The following is a 20581-nucleotide window of genomic DNA, read 5'->3' on the forward strand; positions in this document are numbered from 1 at the left end:
TATTTCAACAAAAAAAAAAGAAAACAAGGCTTATAATTTATTTATTTACATACATACAAAATCCAAACAACTCACAAATATGGCCAGGTTTTTCTTTTAGCAACAAACAGATCCAAGGCAGAACACATTTCGTTTACAAATGCCAAAACAAAGGAATTCCTTTGAATAAAAATATAAAATTGAAAAATAAAGTCACTTGAATTCCTCAACAGACTTTAAGAGATGAGACATTAAGGCAAATGCAAGGACACACATACACACACACACACACACGTGTTGAACGGAAAAGAAACACAAATGTTTGGTCGTTGTGGTAGTGAGTCCACCCTCCAATTCACGAAGCAAGTAAGTACGAGTTGTTCCCTGTACTGGAGTTGGATTTTCTTCCCTGGCCTCCCACAAAGTATAGTACAGTGAAACCGCCAAAGTCCAACAGTTGAATCTATACCAAGCAACACAGTACTGCAAATTTATTTTTTTTAAATATTACAGTAAATAAATAGGAAACATAGGCTGAAGTAGTCAACTGATTATCAAAAGGAATAATCAAATAATTGGCTATTTTTTTTTTAATTTATCAAACACAGTGATATGCAAGGTGCAGCTAATATTTTTGTCCACTTGGAGTCGCTGTCCTCACATTCTGTAGTATCTGGGACTTTTGAGTATGTACAGCTTTAAAAGGCGGGGGCTTAGCCCGGTGAGTGACATGGGCGCCAGTGGATGAGAGTGTAGAGTTAGCTGGCTGTTAACTAGCTAACCTCTGAACCAATCTGTGTGTTTGATTGACTCAGCAAATTTTGGCCATCAGCAATGAGTGTGAAATGCTGAGGTAAAGATTTGGCTTCACCTTTAAAAAAAATAAAAAAATCATGCAATCAGATTATTAGAGTTACTCATTCGGTGCAGACCTACAAAAAAAAAATCTAAAGTAAAAACTAAATGTGAATGAAGGTTTGGTGTGATGTCCAAACGCTACCATTTTTGGGGACACTGGGACTTTGGCGGTTCCACTGTAACTGAAAAGAACTTGACATTGTAAAGTCAGGCTTATATGGAACTCAGTAACAATCAACACTAAATGTTCAAAACAAAACACCAAAAAGTACTCTCTCTCCCCATTACACTTGATTTGGAAACATTTTCTCTTCCCTAGTGACACAAACTCAACTTTCTGTACGGAGCACGCACACTCCTCGGGTTTCTGTGCAAACATTCAATGTATAGCCATACAGTTAACATTTATACATATCTATGCATTTATATTCATATATTTCTATAGAGTCTCCATACTTAAATCAGCAGTACTCACACGCACGTTTTGTCTCTGTGACAAAAGTAGACAACGGCACTACTTATTTTTTGTTGTTCTTTTTAAAATCTCCAAAAAGAATGCACGACATGGCCCACTTATCTCAATTCAGTCACAGCACATGTTAAATATAACTTTATTTACAAACAAATCTTAAAAAGTCTAATTAAAAGAGCCCTGAAGAGAACACTGAATGCAATGAGGGAGCCGTTGCTTACTTTTTGTTGCATTTGGCCAACTGAACATTTTGGGCCGTTTAACATCCATTAGGAACTTGAGATCAACGCCAAATAGACCACGGGGACAAATTCTTACATCATGCCTTGATAGCACCAATAGTACAGAAAAAAAAAAACATCCCTGGGCTAGGTCCGCTATTGTCTCAACCCCCAACCTCACGTACATGCTCCAAGGCCACTATTCCAAAGAAACATTGCATACCTCATCACAAGTGGACGCCATGTGCAAAAATCATTGACGGAATAACAGAGTTGGGGTCGGGGGGTGGAGGGGGAGAAGCTTTATTGCTCCTCTCTCAGTCTCTCTCTCATCCTTAGGTTAAAGGAGACATATTATGAAAATTTACGAGTGTCATTTGTTCCGTGACCAAGCTCGGGACTCATTAGACTCAAATATATAATTTTTTATTTTTTTACAAGTTTATCAGTTATGTATTTTGACCAATGAACTTAAGAGAGCTTTGTTAAGACACATTTTAAATTAATGGAGGGGGTGTTGAAAGACATAATAAGTCTCCTTTGTAAGGACTTCAGAGCAGGACTCCTCTTCTACCGCCCGAGCCGGACAAGTCCCAATAGATCTAATTCCGAAGACCCGCAGCTCGGCGATGAAACTATTTTTCCACCACCCGCATGAAGTCCACTAAGGAGGTAATGCGGACTCCCACAGCCCCCCAGCCCGAGTGCTTCCCTGTCCCACATGAACAACCAAAGAAGCCCTTTTCCTATAAAGGTTCATAAACATGGGACAGAAGTGTGCTTGATTTCACTGTGAATGCCTCCATTCAGAGAGAGGAACACCTGCAGTAAACTTTCAGACTTTGTGCTCAAATATGATATTCCAACACAGTGGAGGCACTAAAGAGACCATCAGAAGATTCTGAGTTTGACGACAATTTTGGGGACATACGAATGAAAAGTTGCCTTAAGTTTTGAATTTGAATCTCCTCTGTGCTCAGTACCTTACGAGAAACTTACTGGTTGTGTTGTATTTGTTTGGCTTTTCACAACGCTTGACTTGTGATTCTTCACGTGTAATGTGTAAATGTCTCCCTCTAGTGGTACAGAAAAGAATAACTGATTTAAATCTTCAATCTACATTGTAACAAGTGATTTTTTTTTAATCTAGTACAGTACATTTGTATTTAACTTTTAAGCACAATACATTTGCTTTTTCTCTTGTAGAATGATCTGTTTTCAAACATTTATTTACTTTTTTATTTTAACTTTTGTGTGCAATACACTAACAGAATCATTTAAGCACTGTTTTTTTTTTAACTGTCCTACATTTAAGCGCTTTGTAAACGTTCAAACTGTGTATAGGCTTACAGTGGCTACAATAAAATTAAATACACTTTTTCACAAATATATCATCGATTTTAGAATAACATTTGGGCCTACATTACTACTGTAGTTTATAATCCTATTAGCATAGCTGCCTTAGTCATATTTGAACGTTTTCGGTCAACAAGAAAAAAAAAAAAATATTTCTAGCAAGTACGTTTTTGATAGACATAGTAAGAAAGACACCTTTAAATAAAATGCATCAGAATTATTGTCCTCAACGTTAACTGATTGCCTTTATATTCTATTAAAAGCAGTGGTTCACTTCATTTTGCATCAAGAATGTTATTAAGAGATGCATCTGCGGAACGGCTCAATGCATCGCACCTTACATCATTTATCCTTAAAGTTGACTGTATTTACATTTCAGGTTCACTTATTTTATCACTTTTATATCTAACTATGTTAAAATGTTACTTGCCCAAACAGTTAAAAAAAAAAGTATAGTTTTTCCAGAAATTAAATTTTAATTAAATTTAGCTGGGAGAGACTACATTTATCTGTACCTCGAATGAGCACAAGTACTACAGAAAATTAATGTTGGACTAAAGAAGTTGAAATGTATTCCCAAAGTGTGCAATAATGTTGTGTTACGTTAAATATTGTGCTGTTTCGTTCACTTGTGTCTTAACAGTTGTTGCTGTCAAAATGGGACAAGAAAGCACTTTTAAGTGAGGAAACCTCTGGTGTTGTAACCCCGTGGGCAGGCCCTTGTAAAGGTTGGAGGTGAAATGGGGTCTATCGGCGCCGGGGCGGGGGGGGAATGAGAGGAGCAAACCTGCGCCGCTCCCATGGGTCAGCATGACTCCTCCAGCGCGTTGACAACCTGCTCCAAGATGTCAGGGCAGCAGTCGGCGATCTGCTGCAGGACACAGTTTGCGTACTCCTGCAGCTCACCGCTCTCCTTTTCGCACAGCTCCTGCTCCTTCTCCAACTGGACATCGGAAGGTAAAGTGTTACCAACACTGATTCGGTTTAATTTTGATATATTTTTTTAGACTGTGTACATTACAAGTAAAAGAATGTTTTCAATATATCTGTATTTAAACTGATGGAGCACAGCAAACGTCAGGCACCCAAATTTACGTGCTCATCCTCTACCTGTTCCGCCGTCATCTTCAGGAGCTCCTCCTCCCAGTTGTCCGGGTCGTTGTGGTGGTAGTGTGTGGGCGGCGTCAGCTGGCTGAGGATGCTCGGGTCGCGGTCGTAGCAGAGGTCGGTCAAGTGGGCGATGTAGAGCTTGAGCTTGCTGCGGTTCTGGCACAGGGCTACAACAGGAGCGATCATCTGTCGAGGTGGAGAGATGCGACCACTAGTACTTCGGTTTAAGGAGGGAACACGATGACAACGTCACCGTTGTCACAATAGACTGTTTTGAGTGCTGCCATGTTCAACGAAGAATCTATATGGAGCCACAACACTTGTCACTGAAACAAGTTTTTGCATTGAAAAAGATGGAAATTGAAATACGGGTACATTATTTTACCGAATTTCACTAGTTTTTGTAAAGTAGTACCCTGACTCAAAGTATTTATATAAAAGCATAATAAAAGATAAAGGATTGAAATGGTTTGGAAAAGTTTAATTACTGATCATGCTAGAGTCATGGGTTGGAGGTGTGCCATTGAGGGGCGTGGCCAAGTGAGCGACATCAGGCGCTTGTGAGTGTTGTCATTTTGTGTTTGTTGTCAACTGTGGCTCTCCTTGCCCACATGCGAGGGCATTAAGGTGAGTAACTGCTACACATAGAACGCTTGCTCGTATCTCAAAATTTGATTTGGAAGGCAAAGATTTATTTAAAAAAAAAAAAAAGACCAAGTGACAGCTACTCCGATTTCCTCCCACATTCCAAAAACATGCATGGCAGGTTGATCGGACACTCTAAATTGCCCCGAGGTATGAGTGTGAGCGAGGATCGTTGTTCGTCTTTTTGTGCCCTGTGATTGACTGACAACCAATTCAGCGTGTACCCCGCCTACTGCCCGAAGATAACTGGGATAGGCTCCAGCACCCCCGCGACCCTCGTGAGGAGAAGTGGACCAGATAGTGGAAGGATGGATGGCATATTCATCAATGCCAATACTTGCTTCAGCAATATTTTTTTCTCTCCAATGCCAATACTTATTTTCAATGCCAAAACTGAAGTGATCTTATACCGTAATTCTTAATGATCAGAGTGCAAACACTTGCAAGTGAGAATTACATCATTAGATAAGACATGCAAAACGCAGATGCTCTGTCAAATGCATTAACAATGTGCGCATAGCCTTCAGGATCCTTTCTCGAGTCAAGCTGTGCATGCAAGCACACACAGGTAATCAATGAAGAAGCAACTGAGACCAGCACGGACGACAACCACAACCAACACTGATGCAACAGTAAAACAGCAACAACAAAGACAAACGCAAGATGAATAATTTGCAAAAAGATGGAATGGCGCAGTGACAAATTGTAGGACACATTCATTATTTTAGACCAGCTCACCCTTGGGAACAAAATGTCAGCGCGAGGGAGACAAAGAGAGGGGGGGGTGGGCACAACGTTGGCTATGCCCAAATACCCTCCTCATCGTCCTGTTAGGCCATCACGTAGGCCAGGCGCAGCGTTAGAGAAGAATATTTGGTTAGTGTGTGAACAAAGCTGAGCACCGGCACACATGATTATCTTGTTCAATCAGAGCTGAGGAGTTACTGGAAGGAAGAAAAAAAATAGCCCGGTTGTCATCCGAGCAAGAGTACGCTACCTGGTCTGGGGAGGGCTTGTGGTTTGTCTGGTCGGGGGCTGTCTTCAGGTGTTCGTCCTCATAATTGTCCGCCATCAACTTCATACGGTTCTGAGTCTGACCATTAACCGCAGAAATAAAAAGATCTGTTAATATTTGCATCGCTTTCCTTTTAAATGACTTCAGAAAAGGGATGCCCTAATGGTATTTTTTGCAGCAGAGTCTGAGGCATTTAATTTTGAGTACCTGCCAAGGCCTCGGCGATATTGTAAGGAAGAGAGTGCGACAAAATGGCATTCATTTTTGAGAAAAAGTATTGCAGGATAATTCAACCTTTTATAATATTTGGGAAGCAAAATAGAAGAAAACATGCAAGGGGAATTAATGAGAATAAACAGGAAGACAAAAATTAAAGGTGAATAAACTATTCAGGATCTTTTTTTCATACCACAGGAGAAAGTCAATTTACAATCTATTGTATGGAGAATGGCTTATTGATCTAAAATGTGTCCCACCCACCTGCTGCTTGAGCTGTTGCACCAGTCGATCTTTCTCTCGCTTCAATAAAGACACTTCGTCCTGAGTCTTCTTCTTCTTAGAGGAGGACAACTCCAGCAGGGCAATATTTGCATCTTTCTCACTGATGGCCGCCAACAGCGCCTCCTGCCTGTCAGGGTAGGAGCGAAAAAAAGCAATTTTTTGAAAATCCACCACGTACAGTTACTCATATATCGGCCGCAATATTGCAGAGTAACACTGTACATTTGTCATTCGACGCTAAATCTTCTCATTAGTTGGGTACGACCAGAAATGGATGACATTCTTCAACCAATAATCAGTCCTTACTTCATCTCCAGAACCTCCTCCAGGTGCTTTCTGCGCTCAGCTCGCAGTGTGGTGAGGTGGGCCTCCTTCTCGCACAGAGACTGCTGGGTGGAGGACAGTTTGGCCCGCATGGATTCTAGCTCCTGCTTCACCTTCTCCATGGCTCCTAGCAGCTCTTCCATCTTGAAACACACACACACACATGCACACACATATATCAATTAAAATAACAGGAAAATATAAACAACGTCATTTTTGCCATGATGAAGCGCTCAAACACAGGGACAGCCTATTTATTGTGGAGGTGGAAAGTGAAGTAGCATTCAGTGATGGTTGAAGTTATATTTACCTGTTATTTGCTGATTTTATATACTCACTGGGCACTTTATTTAGATACACTGACACAAGCCAATTAAATCTAATAGCAGAGCTGCATCGTATTCTAATTAATGATAACCGGTTTTATCTGTAAGAGAGGTGCTAAAGTGACATTAAATAAAAGTTGAATCACATGGTTCAAGTGACAAATTGAATTTGGGGGCATTGAAAAATACGGGGAAAAAAAGTTAAAACATCTTTTCCCATTCAAAGAGATAAAAATGCTGTTGATCCTTTTCAGTCCCCATGAAACTCCCACAAAGTGTTTGCAACATATTTTTACCAAGGAAAATGCCACTCTACAGTCTTGTACTTATGGTAATTTCCAGACGACAAAACATCGGATTCAAAGCCGCAACGGCTAAATTCAGTCATAAAAACAGTTTTGTGCACATTCTGCTTACTTTGTATTAATAGTCGTGGGTCTCCACGTTAAAAAAAAAGGGATACCACTGAAATTTGGGCGCGTGTGCATGTGGGTTGTTTCATGCATTCTATCAGTGTGTATTGTATCGTAAAAACAGGCAGATCAGATCATGTGTCACTTGAAATGTAAACCGCAAATAGCCCCTTAGACCTGCAATGTAAATACAGCCAATGTGTCAACTGTACCAAGCTGTAGGTTTTTTTCATTGGATTTTATTAGCTTCTGCAAGTGTACCCAACATTATTGCCGGTGAGCATACGTAGGTACTCATGACAAAACCAGAAATATGTTGGGTTACTTTTATTTTCAATCACATGTGCATCCCAGGTGATAAGCACTGGCGGTTTTAGAAGCAAACAACAGGTAAACAAACATGACAATTAGACAGTAACAAGTCCTTTACGATGCAATACAGTGTTCCCCAATTTTGCCCTAAAAAGGTTGCATATGTGTGTCACAGGATGGCGACAAAGCACGACTTGGCTCTTGTTCTTACCTCATCATAGTTGCCGTGAGACGGCACCGAAGCAATATTTTTATACTACAAAAGAATTTAGCCTGAGTACAAAAATGGTGAGATGGTGAATTTTTCAACAAATAAAGGAGCGGCTTACACAAAAAAAATAAATAAATAAATAAAAATTGCAAATAGTGAAATGTGAACATTCGGCAGGGGGAGGGGGGGGAACACTGTAGAGCAAATTCCGCCTTTGAGTTACTTTCAGGCTGCATGTGTGCAGAAAACGCTGCTGTTCACAATACCTTGTCACCTCTGAATGAGATATTCTCACACACGCGCGCGCACACACACACACACACACACAAATACAGGGTGCATACCTTAGACCACTTTAAGTGGGCGAGGTTGGACTCATGCATTGCATTGAGTGAGTACTTCTGACAGGCGGTGAGTAGCGGAAAGAGGAAGAAGGAGAGAGGAAAAAAAAATGACAAAAGAACTGAAAGAAGAGGAGAGGCGGCCAGCAAAGAAGAAGGATGCCCATTTGAAAAAAGAATGATGACCACGACGCTGGTTTTCTTCCAGCCAACAGTGAGGCGTGATGTCAGTTCGTTGCGTTAGCTTTGCCCGTACCTGTTTCTCCTGCAAGGACCTGGCAGCCTCCTCCTGGGCGAGCACCATCTCTCGCTCGGCGGTGATCTGCACGCTCTCTCTCAAGGCCTCCTCCAGCTCCTCGATGCGCTCAGATTTCTGACGCAAAGAGTCCTACAGACCAGCAGGTGGCAATCAAATCAAGTTCAAGCGAATCCTTCGTGCTGAGCGTCACACATGTACACACTGGCCTCACCTTCACCTGCAGCGAGCTCTCAGACATGTTGTCCTCACGCTTCTTGGCCTCATCCATCAGCCGGGCATTCTTGCTTTTCTCCACCTGCTCCTTGTGCTTCAGAGAGGCCACCTTCTTTGTCTGGTCTTTCATCTGCCTATCGGGGGCAACAGAGAGACATAGAAGGAATTAACTGGGTTATTCTTGGAGAACACCAACTAAACTCGGCTGCGCCCCGAGTAACCCAACCTCAAATTAGTGGAAGAAAATTGATAAATTTTTTTTTTATGCACCAAATGACTTCTTGCAATTAATACTCATTTCTTGTTTAGCAGTTTTATGCCGTCCTTGAATGTAAATTTTATGCAAGAGAGTACTTTGCACTGGTAAAAAAAATTACAGTATGTGGTTATGTGATACAAACGCTTTGTTGAAACATATTAGAAGCACGTAGTTTTGATGTATAAACGTATTTTGTTCAGTTCACAATAGGAAGTGCGTGGTGATACGTGTCGCCCCAGTAACACTGATGAAAACTTTTAGGCATTTAAATTGCCCATCCCAGGGCTACTGTGATGCCACCTCACTGAAAAATAACCTTAACTTGAAATTGTTGCGTAATGAGTGTAGTCAATAGTTCGGCACTTGTGCTTGTTGAAGTCCAAATAAGAATAAAAAAATATGGACTTTTCAAGGAGGAGAGATAGGAAAAAGTTGTGCTTCTGCAAGGCAAAAACAAACAATATTTTAATTGGTGAATGATGAAAAAGATGAAGCAAACATGGAAGGAAATGTACTAACCTGGAGGCCAAGCTGACAGGGTGAAGTATTCCCATTGAAAAGGCAAGAGAGAATTAAAAGAGGGGAGGAAAATGTAAAAGGGGGTTTGTTCGCTGGTGATAACTACAATATTTCACAAGCAAATCAATTTCGGAGTACGAAATGCATGCACTTTTTCACTGGTTCGGCAGCTTCTTCTTTGGAGGCCAACAGGCAAGCACTTGGTAGACAAGGCTCACAAAAACAATTGTGTATTGAAAACACGCTTTTGTGCTCCAAATTTCCTCTTATGTGCTGGTAATTGTAGCACAAAAGCGACATACAGTAAATCTGCCTGCAACACGCAGCAAGCCTTGCAGGTTGAGATTGGCTTTTTTCTCCAGATTTTTTTTATAGTTTTTTTTTTTTTAAAGCGAAGATTGGAGCTAAAATACTTTTCTATTGATATTGATTGTCTTTCGCGATATATATTATTCATGTTAAATTATTGCACAATCCTATCTTGATCTCTTATTGGATTGTGCAGGTGCACCAATTTTATTTAATTTATTTTTTTGGTTGTGGGACTAATTGTATGTTTTCCCCAAGCAATGTTAATGAACGATAATTTCAGAGACGCAATAAAAGACCCACCCCTCCAGCTCGATGATCTTCTTGTCTTTGTCATTTTTCTCATTTTCCATTTCCCGGAGGATTTCTAGCAGTCGGTCCACCTCGGCTTGTGCTTTCCCAGAATCCTCTTTGTGGCGGGCCACTTCCTGTTCCAGACTTTTTATGCGCTCTGCCAGCTCAGTGTTGGCCTGAGCCTCCAGAGCTGCATTCTGTGCCTGGAAATGAGAGGGGAGAGAGAAGAGGATGTGTTTTTGCTGCGGCCTGCCATCTTATCATTACATGAAACAGTATCCATCACAAGAGCAACAACAGTATTTTTGAATGGCATGCCATCGGCCTTACTCTCTTAAGATGGTTATCCAGTTTGAGACACTCCTCCCTCTTCTGCTCGAGGGCAATCTCCAGACTTTTTAGTTTGGAGTCCTTCTTCAGACCGGAGGAGGCAAGCGATGACGCATGCTCCTTCAGGTCCAGCAGAGACGTCTGAGCACACAAACCACAGCAGAAACTAAGCATTTGCACCTTATTAAACGAACAAGGCAAGCACAACTGAGAATGAAAGAAACTTTGAGATGAGCGGTGTTCAAAATAGAATGATTATTTACCTCTCTGTCTGACAGGTCTCCTTGGAGTAAGCTCAGCCTCTCCTTCAGCTCTTTCAGCTCTTTCTTGGTGCACTCCAGCTCCTCCGTCTTCTCTCGATCGTCTCTGTCTCGCTGCTCCTTTAGTCGCTCTATGATTCGTTCCTAATGTAATCGGTAAAGGAAATAAAACACGTATGATGTATTAAGTATAAAAATAGATTGTATTTGGCTTTTAAAATAAATGCTGGCTGCAGTTTTGCAGGACGCAACGTCAATGCCAATATAAACTCACAATATGGGTTGAACGACATATTTTCTGAAGTCGATGCTCAAATGAGCAAAGTTAAAATATACACCATTTAGTCATCTGCAGTTTAAATGTGTTGAGTAAGGAATTCATTCATTCAACCTTTTCAGCGAGAGACTCCTCCAGCGTGGTGAGAGCAGTGTCTGTGTTGGATGTGTCAGCCTGCAAAGACTTGACTCTCTCCTTTAGGCTGCTCATCTGCTTCTCCTTGTCCCTCAGCTGCTCCTGAAGGTTCTCAATCTTCAAAGGGAACACATACACTCGTCAAAAGGCATAGATAAGGAGTGTCCATTTTTTGTAAAAATAAAGTACAATATGAAAACAATATACTGAACAACCGCTCAATAGATTGGTGTTAGTGTGATTATTAAATTTCAAGATGAAGAATGTACGTATCCTTTCAATTTTCCGTACACGGCCCTTGAAGTAAAAAAAAAAAAAAAAAAGAAGAAGAAAAAAAAAAAGAAAAGAAAAAAAGGTTTGGACACACCGGTGTTGAATCTGCACTTTGTTAGGTTTAGTTTTATAAATTCACATCACCTTCTTCTGAAGCACGTTGACTTTGCGCTCCTTCACCTCAAGCATGTCTTTGAGGTCATGGATCTCTCCGCTGAGTGTGCCTTTCTCTTCGGACACTTCTTGAATCTGCTTGCTCTTCTTATTCAAAGTGGCCTCCTTCTCTTCCAAGCGTAAACGCAAGGCATCCACCTGAGCAGGAAAAAAAAATAGACCACTTACTACGAGTTGTAATTGTAGCGCTCACGTGAAGATGGTAAAAGATAAATAAATCACCCAATGACCTTGCTGTGTGATATCATATATCACACACTCACATATTTTTAGCCAGACGACGGTGTACCGTTATACTGAATATTATGTTCCTGCAATTCCAAGACGTCCTGTGAAGTCAAAGGCCATTAGGAGGTGGCGTCAGCAAGCCAGGGATGAGCTGCAAAACTGCTTTGAAACGACAGACTGGAATGAGGTCTGTGCGATTGATGACTGCCGGGCCGTATAACTAAATACATCAATTTCCGTGAGGACGTCATCACTCCAACTACGACAGTGCACTACTTCGCCAACAACAAACCCTGGATCACCCATGACCTGAAGGTCGTCCTCAATCAAAAGAAAAGTGCCTTCAGATCTGGGGATAGTGGGGAGTTAAAGGGGACACATCGTAAACTCAAGGGGAGCCTGAAGGCGGCCAAGTATTTTTATAGTCGGAAACTGGAGCTCAAACTCGAGCAGAATGACATCAAATAGGTGAGGCGTGGTATGAGAAAAAACACGGGTAGAGACACTGAAAGAAAGCAGTAAGGCGCAACCCCTGAGAATGCAAATCGGCGGAATTGCTTTTTCAATAGATTCAGCTCTGGTCTCCCTGCAGAGCGCATGGCCCTTGCTGTGGGTGATGCTGTCACCAATCAGATGCATCATGCTCACTCATACTTGGATGATATGTAGGCAATGTTAGGGTCATGTTTTTTTGCCAGTAGTTTCAATACCATCCAAACGGTTCTGCTAGGTGAGACGCTGCTTTAGATAAGGGACTCATCACTCTGCATCTCCTGAATCATCAACTACTTTTCAAACAGGCCCCATTTAGCGCCAGCTAATGCTAACATTAAATGGCAATGCCACTCACCTCACATGGATGCACAGTGGAAAAAGCATAAAATCACAAATAAAATAACTCTCTTCTCTTCTTCGGCGGGCCTTAAATCTCTTAACGACGCGCCACTCTTTAATTGCTTAGCAACCTGCACATGGCGAGGGACACTCTGCCTTCTCGGTTGACCGTAACACAGAGAGCCCCCCACTACGAAAGTCTCAACGGATTTGCACTTATCTCGAGAATGGTCGTTTTGGTCTAAAAGTCGTAAATATGGAAATTCTTCATGTCCTAATATTACCAGTGTATGTAACTAATCAACATGTCATTTACCGCTATTACATTACTTGCACTCGTTGCTCGGCCATTGATGTGGCAATTGGACTATATTTAGACTTGTACTAAATGGTATATTAGTGCTAATGGGTAAATCTCTGTCTACTTTTTTTCTGTCTTAATTGCTTTGTCATTTTTTTTTCACTTTAATCGTTGCTCTGATTTATTTATTGATATTATTCTTATTTTTGTGAATATTGCTGCTGTGACAATGTCATTTACCCTGACGAGATGAATTAAGAATCTATTTATCTATCCATCTAAGCCATGGTTGGAAAGTGATTGTGCTGTACCTCTGTCTGTAAAATGGCAGCCCTCTGCTCCTTGGCAGTAAGCGACTCCTTGAGGACTTCAATGTGCTGTTTGCTATCGGAAAACTGGTTGGTGAGTGTCTCCAACTTTGTCTGCAGGCCGAGTAGTTCCGTGTCCTTCCTGGAGAGGTCCTGCTTCACCTGCTCCATCTGGGTGGACAGTGGAGACAAAATGCAACAACAGCTCCCTATTAGGATTGCACACGGGTGGAAATGTTCCCGTTTCATTGGGAGACTTACCTCCATTTCTGTTAATACCTTTCCAACTTTTGAAAAGTCCCAGAATTGTATAACTCTCCGTCATGCAAACAGCTAATTTAAATAACCTCAGAATTTGTCTGACCTTGCTCTTCATGAACTTGGTGTGGCTGCGGTAGACCTCCATTTGCTTCATCTCCTCCTGACGCTCCTCACAGCTCAGAAGTCCATTCGACTTCATCATGAGCAGCTCCTCCTCCATTTCCCTCAGGCTTCGTTCCATCGAGTTGAGCTTTGCATCCTGGGGGTGATGAAGGTGTTCAAACGCTAAGTGGCATGACAAGATCCACAGAATTCATGTAAAATATTTTCAATGCACCGTCCTCACCTTCATGTCAATGACCGTCTGTAAAGCCTTAGTTTTGGTGGACTCTGGTGTTCCCTCATATCTGCGATGCAGCTCCTGTTGATAGACAACATTTACTTGATAATTAGGTGTAGCAAATTACAAATTAGAAACCACAATATCCACATAGATTATACCCTTTAATAGATATAAATAAAGTTAGTATTCAGCAGGTACAAAGACAGGTACAGAATTAAATATTTATGATGAAGCTGAGTAATGAGTTTTCCGATGCCATATAATCAATAATATACAGGTATGGATTTCCTGATTATATTTTTTGGGGACCGGAGTCCTACTCACGTGCTTTGCAGTATCTAATGATACTAAGTCCCAATCCAAAACTTTGACAATGCTCGATTGTCATTTTTTTTCTTTTCTTTTAATTATGTCAGCATCTTTTTGTACGGCTGCTTTCGAAAGCAACAGGGGTTCACACCAAGTGAACAAATAATAATATCTTTTTACAACATATCAGTGGTGAAGCACAAAATAATGATGCAAACAAATGTCATTTTAAATATCATGATTAAAAACAAGGAATATTAGTATCAATAAAGACCTTAACCCAATTAACCTAGTTGCCTTTCAAAATATGGTACGCATAATAAATACTATAATAAGCAATGTTTGGAAAACTTTTAAATGTACTAAGAATGGTATGAAAGATTGACACTTGACAGTATTATTCTGAGTAACATATGTGGAACTGTAGTGCAGTTTTGAACTTCCCCAAATTTAACGTGGCATTACTTCTCTCAACGCAGTTATCTCTCTGTCGCGTTGATCCAGTAAACTTTCCAGGTGATGCCGATGCATCTCTGCATCGGCCAGCCTCCTGGTGCGCTCCTGGTCCTCCTCTGACACCTTAGCAGATGGACCTGAAACACATTGCAATGTTGTGGTTACATAACAACAACCCTGTGGGCTCAGAGCAGCTAATATGTGAGGGGAGATTTTGAATAATTGAAGCGGATGGTGTTTTAAATGATTTGTACAAGTCTCAAACCTACATGCGCCAACATAGCGTGGGAATATTTTCAGGATTCACAGCTGAAGACCATAAATCCAGCCTGTCAAGTATGACTCACACGTTTTGTTGTTTTGACAGACAGCAACGTAGTTTCGCACCGTGAAGGCATAAAAGCTGCAAGATGAATGACTAGACAAGTGCCTTCCCTTCCCTGGTGTCTGTAAATAGCTTCAATACGTACAGAGGCGGGTGCCAGAAAACAGCTTCTTTCACAGTAAACAATCCTGAGCTAAGGTGAAAAAGCTTGTCGAGCTCCCACCCACCTTTGCTTTGCAACATCTCCAGGAGTTTCTTGATGGAGTCGTCTCGGGCCCCCAGAGTTTGCTTCTGCGTGTCAATTCTCAGCTCCATCTCCTCCAAAGTTTTCCGAAGGAGAAAGAGCTCCTTGGCTTGCCTGTCGTACTCGCAATGCAGCCGCCGAAAGTTCTCCTCGGTCGGTTCCGACGCCAGGGCGAGATCTCGGCCTTGGCTGGCGGGGTCTTGCTGGAGCAGCTGGTTCAGGTCCCGCTGGATCCTTAGCTCATCCTGGAGCGCCTGCACTGTCATCTGGAGGTGCTGTGAGTAGGGAAGGAATGCATCTGATGCAATGACATGCTTCCAACAAGCAGTATAGTTTGGCTTGCCACAACACTGTTTAAAACGGTATAATGGTTCACGGTTGTTTCATGCACAAACGTTTTTGCAATCATTCTCTCAATTGAATTTGATGCCTGCAACATGTGCCAAAATGTGGTCCTCTGATGACAACTGCAGTGGGGTCCTCCCAACAGTGATGCAATTGTGAGCGGTGTTACATTGCACACCCAGAGCAAGGCAAGTGGTGAAACCCAATGAGGCCGGTGTAGCGTTGCGTGGTTCGTGGCATTTGATGCCGGGCTGCGTTGTTGTCGTAAAACAAGGACAAGTCAAACACTAGTCTAAAGCCATAGTGAGACTTTTCACCAGGCACAACAACAAAGACAAGTCTGCCTTCCTCTCAACCCCCACTCATTTCTCACCTCCTCCCCATGTTCCCAACATTCACATCCTTACACATTGTTCAGCCTCCTCCTCCATATCTCTCGCCTCTCATATTTTTCGCCTATCTGCACGCTAAACCCCCCCAAGCCAACCTTTTCGATCACCTTTTGATTAAACCTGTGATCATGGCTGACTCACTGCTTTGATGTCACCAATCACAATTTTTTAAGCAATTTAATTAATTAATAAATAAATTAAAATATAAATATAAATGTGGCATAGTACTGAGGTCTACTGTAAGAGCTGGTGTGGACCTAGTTGACAAAAAAAAATATTAAGTGAGTGGAATGTATTATCATTTGGTGAATTATTTTGAGATTCCCACCCGGAGCAGACGGTTAAAAAATGCTCAAAGTGTGATTAAAACATGTAAATTGTCATTTGGGGCGAGGGGGGGCTCGCCTCAGTGAATCACACATATTAATTAAAAAGACAGAGTGTTAAGCTAAAATTAAATATTATGCCAGGGTACGGTAATGCATTACAATTGGAAAAATATTAGATCATTAGGTAAATGCCTCAAGGAGAAGAGAAAAGAGATGGACTCGAGATAAAATACAAAAGTAAACAAATTGTGACAACAGACAGCGGTCATAATTAGAAAAATACTAAACGCTTTGGAAGTGAGTTTGTGCCGACCTAGGATGTAACATGTGAAAGCAGACATCTTTAAATTACAACACCCACTAATTAGCCAGCAGCTGCTTGGGCATTGCTGGAATTAGCCCACAGTAATTCTGTGACTCGGTGGGGGCAAATTAGAGACCAAAGATAAGAGCGCAACAAGGAAGGTACCCTATTTTCAATTCCACTTGGCTCACTCAACAATTACACTGTAATTACAGAGATAAAGAAATATTATTTTTGGAATAGTACACATTTTTAATGATAACAAACAGAGGATCCAAATCGGGCATTAGACTTGGAAACGATTTCATCCATTAAGCAGGAGCATGTAGCTGCATGTCTACTGTATATAAGAGGATTAAAAAAAGATAAGTTGAACCTCCCTGGAACCACAACACACTACAGGCTGCTACTACTGACTATAGGAAATTAATATTATTTAATGTCTAAGGCTCAAACTATTTTCTGTGATTTCAACTTCAATTTGTTGTAAATAAATAAAAATAAAAAAACAAATAATTTTTTTTTAAAATATATTCATGAGTCATTTGATTCATCATTTCGGGAAACCAAAACAAGACACCTGGTCTAACACTTTAAACTAAGCAATGTAGGAAAATTCACCTGAGATTCGTCTTGAATCACGCGGTATTGTTCCTTCCACACAGAGATCTTTGACACCTCGTCTTTGCGGAGCGCTCGCTCCTTTTTCAGCTCTGGACTCCAAAACGTCTTGATGGAATTCATGGACGAGCTCAGCTTGCTCTCTTTGACTTCCACTTCCCGCCGCAACAATTCGTTTTCCCGCAGAACCTAAGACACGCAGGGATACGCAGTTGAGATGTCTCAACAATTACATGTTTTTTTTTTTACACCACTGTGCAAACTACTTCATTGGATGATTTTATTCATAACCTCGTAATGTCATATGTCAGGACCATTATAATCAGAAAACCACATGTAATAACGGATTTCCCACATATTTAATCAAGCCAGGGTCACCCAGAAAGTAAGAATGAAATACCTCTTTGAGTTGAGCCTGAAGGTCAAGTATGGTGTTGTCCCTCGCCTGCCTTAAAGAATGTGGTACTGTGGACGCCATGTGGTGGTCCCCAAAAGCCAAGGCGTCGCCCGTCATCAGGCCAACAGGCAATACTGTGCTCGAAGGCACAGAGGTGGAAATGTTGGGTGTGCTCGCAGCCACCACACCACTGCCGCCACTTCTCGATCCGTAGGTCACACGCTGCCGCCCCATGGTGGTCACGGCTCCACCTGCAGTTTTGGGGAGGTGCTCCCCCACAGCCACCTCATTGTCGCTCAGGTACATTGGTCCAGAGGTGGCATATGCTGCATTGAGGGACTGGATGTTCTCCATAGAGAGCGTCTTGCCCCCCGCACCTCCGGGACCTCCTCCGCTGCCCCCGGTACTGTTAGTGCGACGGTGTCCCATGCGGGGGGAGCGAGGGAGGCGAGGGGAGCGACCCGATCCCTGATTACAGCCCCCTCCACTGTGGTTGGCATCCCCTCTGCCAACTGAGCGGGCACTACCATACATGTTCTTCTGAGATGACTCAAGGCTAGCAGTAAAATTAGGTTTGGTAGCCTTAGATGTGTGCTAATGATCACGCTGATTTGTGCTTGTGATTGTGGTTGCTCAGCTGAAGGCAGAAGGCACAATGTTCATGATGGATAAAGTCTCTCCACTTTCACTGACAGGCGGCATATGCAGATATCCAACAGGAGCTGACGCAACCGCCGTTGCTGAACGTGACGTCAATCCGCAAAGAATGAAGAGTTCTTTCCTGTAAATTAAAATTTTGTGTACATTGTGAATGCATGTGCATTCACCAGTCACATCTTTAGGTACCCCTGCACACCCATCCATTTCCTGTGCCCGTGATTCCCAACTACTGGGAACTCATCCAATTGCACTTGGTGCTGGTGCAACCAACTTTCTCAGTTCGTTGCACCAGCACATAATTTGATCGTGGGTGTGCTGAAGCCGAGCCCAGCTGACACTGGGGCAGAGACGGGGTACACCTTGAACGGGTTGCCAATCAAGAAACGGTCAAAAATGCATAATGTAATAACATTGATCTTGGTTTGTTTTTGTCATCAACATGATATTCGGTATACTTCCAAGCGAGTAAGAGAGAATGTGCTAGTCGATATAGTTGCCTCCATGTAACCTATCAGCCTGCGTGGCCTTGCTAGCTGGCTAACGTTTTTGAAAACCTACCGGCTAACGGTGACGGCTAAACTATTTTGGAAGATTTCCCCATTTGGAACAACAAACTATTGGCTATCCTTACGTCGGTGTGTGTTTAAAACTGATTATGTAATGATAAGCGCCGAAGGAAAAATGTGATGTGCTTACGTTTACGTGTAACTAGCAAGGGAAGGAAGGAAAAGGGGGGACTGTCCACAGTGGACGGTGGGGAGAAAAAAACGGACTCTCTGAACAAATGGATAGAGATAAACGATAGTCTATCATTTAGTTAGATGAGAAAGGTTAAGAAGCGATCAAAATGTCAAAATCAGAACCGTTTTTTTTTTTTTTTTGCACAATGAACTCAAACGACACCGAACACGGTTCCGCCGTGACGGAGACACCCTTCTAATCGAACCATTTTCCCAAGCAGCTTTGTATGTATTATTTAGGCACACTGGTAGTTTGTCATTGAAGGGTTTTACATACCTGTCATTCCCGTCAACGCGTGTTCAATGTGACATATGGAGGCTGGTGTCTTCCATGTACGTGGTCAAGCCAGCAGAAGCTCTCTTCTTTTTTTCCCTCTCGCCACTAACACAATAGCCAGTGGTGAAAACCTCTGCGATAAACTAGCTTTTTTGTCGACTGTTAGCATCCGAGGTCTGTCGCACTTCCCGAAATAATAATACAATAGGCATTCGATGGTAAAATGACTTGATTTTAGATGCTAGTAGCTCGACAGTTGTCTATCAGATTTTGCCATCTTTTTTGCCAGCAGCTCACTCGAGCCAGCCAGGGCGCTTTAGTGACGTCAGCAAGTCTAAAATGCGCGTTCCCTACACTCTATCCTCGCCACGCTTCTGTTTCAGCTACGCGGTCACGAGGAGGAGACGGCCACAACATTAGGTACGTACTCACGTTTTATTAATGCATTCGGTACCTGGGCCTTCACCGGAGACTTGATTTAATCCAACGATTAAAACCACCGATATCATGTCACGATCATAGAAGCCATCATTACTATACACAGCAAAATAAAAATAAAAAATAAAAAACGCTGTATCATATCATGCAACTGCGACATACACTATCTGGAGCTGCACAAAATCAATACATAACTAACAACATGGAAAAATAAGACCATTAAATAAAATATAACCTTTTATGCCCCTCCAACAGCAATCATTATAGACGCACAAAAGATGCTGATTGTTAATGTGTCTTTTCTTTTAATAATCAAAGTTATCTGTAACAAGTATTGCTCGGACCAACCAAATAAAGGGTGAAAAAAATGCTTGCGTCATTGAGGGCCAACGTGTTGGTCCTGTGTGGTCGAATTTGAAATTGTTTAAATGAAAGGACTATTCCCAATGCTAATACAGTATACTGTAGTGTCAATTACATGAATGAGCAATACTGATTTTGAAGGCCCTGAGCAGATTAGATTGACATGGAACACATAAAGGTTTAAAATTTGATTGAGCAAATAAATAAATAAAACATCTGCATACATCTGGCCAGCCACATCATTTTATGTGCCCATTGAAAGGAAATCAGGCATATCAACGTCCATGATGCTTTCTAATATTTGTACCAAAATTTAAAATTGTCATATGTAATAAAATAGTAACATTGAGTTATTACAAGCAATTTCTTGTTACATTATTATTGAACAACAGTTGAACACATTTGACACATTGACTTATTTCAAAACAAGTCATCCACCAATTTGTTGTGTACTGTCTATGTAATAACATGATGAGGTGGTTAAACACGTACATCGTTTCACAGTCTCAATGACCCCCCCCCCCCCAAGGGAAACTGCATCTACAATGGGGCACGCAACCAAAAATAGTTTGACACACCTGTCGTACATGTAATGAAAGCAGTTTAGCCAAGTGAAACACAATCAAATGCAGAGAATAGACTGTTGCAAATAGACCGAAGTTTAGTACAATTTCGTGGAATAGATATTAAAATTGAGGTTGTAAATAACTACTGAGTTGT

General features: G+C 41.7%; 1 protein-coding gene across 6 annotated transcripts; it reads right to left on the reverse strand.

Annotated features, from left to right (window-relative positions):
• Window positions 1-24: 24 nt before the first annotated feature.
• LOC148334643 (ELKS/Rab6-interacting/CAST family member 1-like) lies at window positions 25-19402 on the reverse strand. 6 transcript variants are annotated; one of them, XM_088298384.1, is made up of 22 exons: window positions 19061-19402; window positions 17387-18164; window positions 16987-17175; window positions 14979-15270; window positions 14436-14563; window positions 13665-13739; window positions 13422-13577; window positions 13061-13228; window positions 11357-11524; window positions 10919-11056; window positions 10531-10671; window positions 10268-10408; window positions 9947-10140; window positions 9335-9346; window positions 8555-8690; window positions 8341-8472; window positions 8088-8144; window positions 6464-6624; window positions 6137-6284; window positions 5639-5734; window positions 3997-4182; window positions 25-3829 (listed from the first exon to the last, which is right to left on the reverse strand). In XM_088298384.1, exons 2-22 carry the CDS (start codon window positions 17915-17917, stop codon window positions 3692-3694), a joined length of 3387 nt encoding a protein of 1128 aa, XP_088154510.1. In that variant the 5' UTR covers window positions 17918-18164; window positions 19061-19402; the 3' UTR covers window positions 25-3691. The 6 variants fall into 6 exon arrangements, 4 of the variants coding, with proteins under 4 accessions (XP_088154510.1, XP_088154511.1, XP_088154512.1 ...); XR_015844063.1 differs by lacking the exon at window positions 25-3829 and adding an exon at window positions 5380-5468 and having other exon boundaries at window positions 4035-4182; XM_088298385.1 differs by lacking the exon at window positions 9335-9346.
• Window positions 19403-20581: the final 1179 nt, after the last annotated feature.

The sequence above is a fragment of the Idiotropiscis lumnitzeri genome, chromosome 6 (genome assembly GCF_059441095.1).
Source record: "Idiotropiscis lumnitzeri isolate Australia: NSW breed Sydney's pygmy pipehorse chromosome 6, RoL_Ilum_1.0, whole genome shotgun sequence".
Taxonomy (NCBI): domain Eukaryota; kingdom Metazoa; phylum Chordata; class Actinopteri; order Syngnathiformes; family Syngnathidae; genus Idiotropiscis; species Idiotropiscis lumnitzeri.

What these genes read in the sequence shown, in the direction of transcription:
- LOC148334643 (XM_088298384.1), bottom strand. Translation starts at nt 17,917, where the DNA reads ATGTATGGTAGTGCCCGCTCAGTTGGCAGAGGGGATGCCAACCACAGT. An exon ending in GGAGATGTTGCAAAGCAAAG is followed by an intron (nt 14,564 to 14,978) that starts GTGGGTGGGAGC and finishes AATGTGTTTCAG; the next exon opens with GTCCATCTGCTAAGGTGTCA. An exon ending in TCAACGTGCTTCAGAAGAAG is followed by an intron (nt 11,057 to 11,356) that starts GTGATGTGAATT and finishes TTCCCTTTGAAG; the next exon opens with ATTGAGAACCTTCAGGAGCA.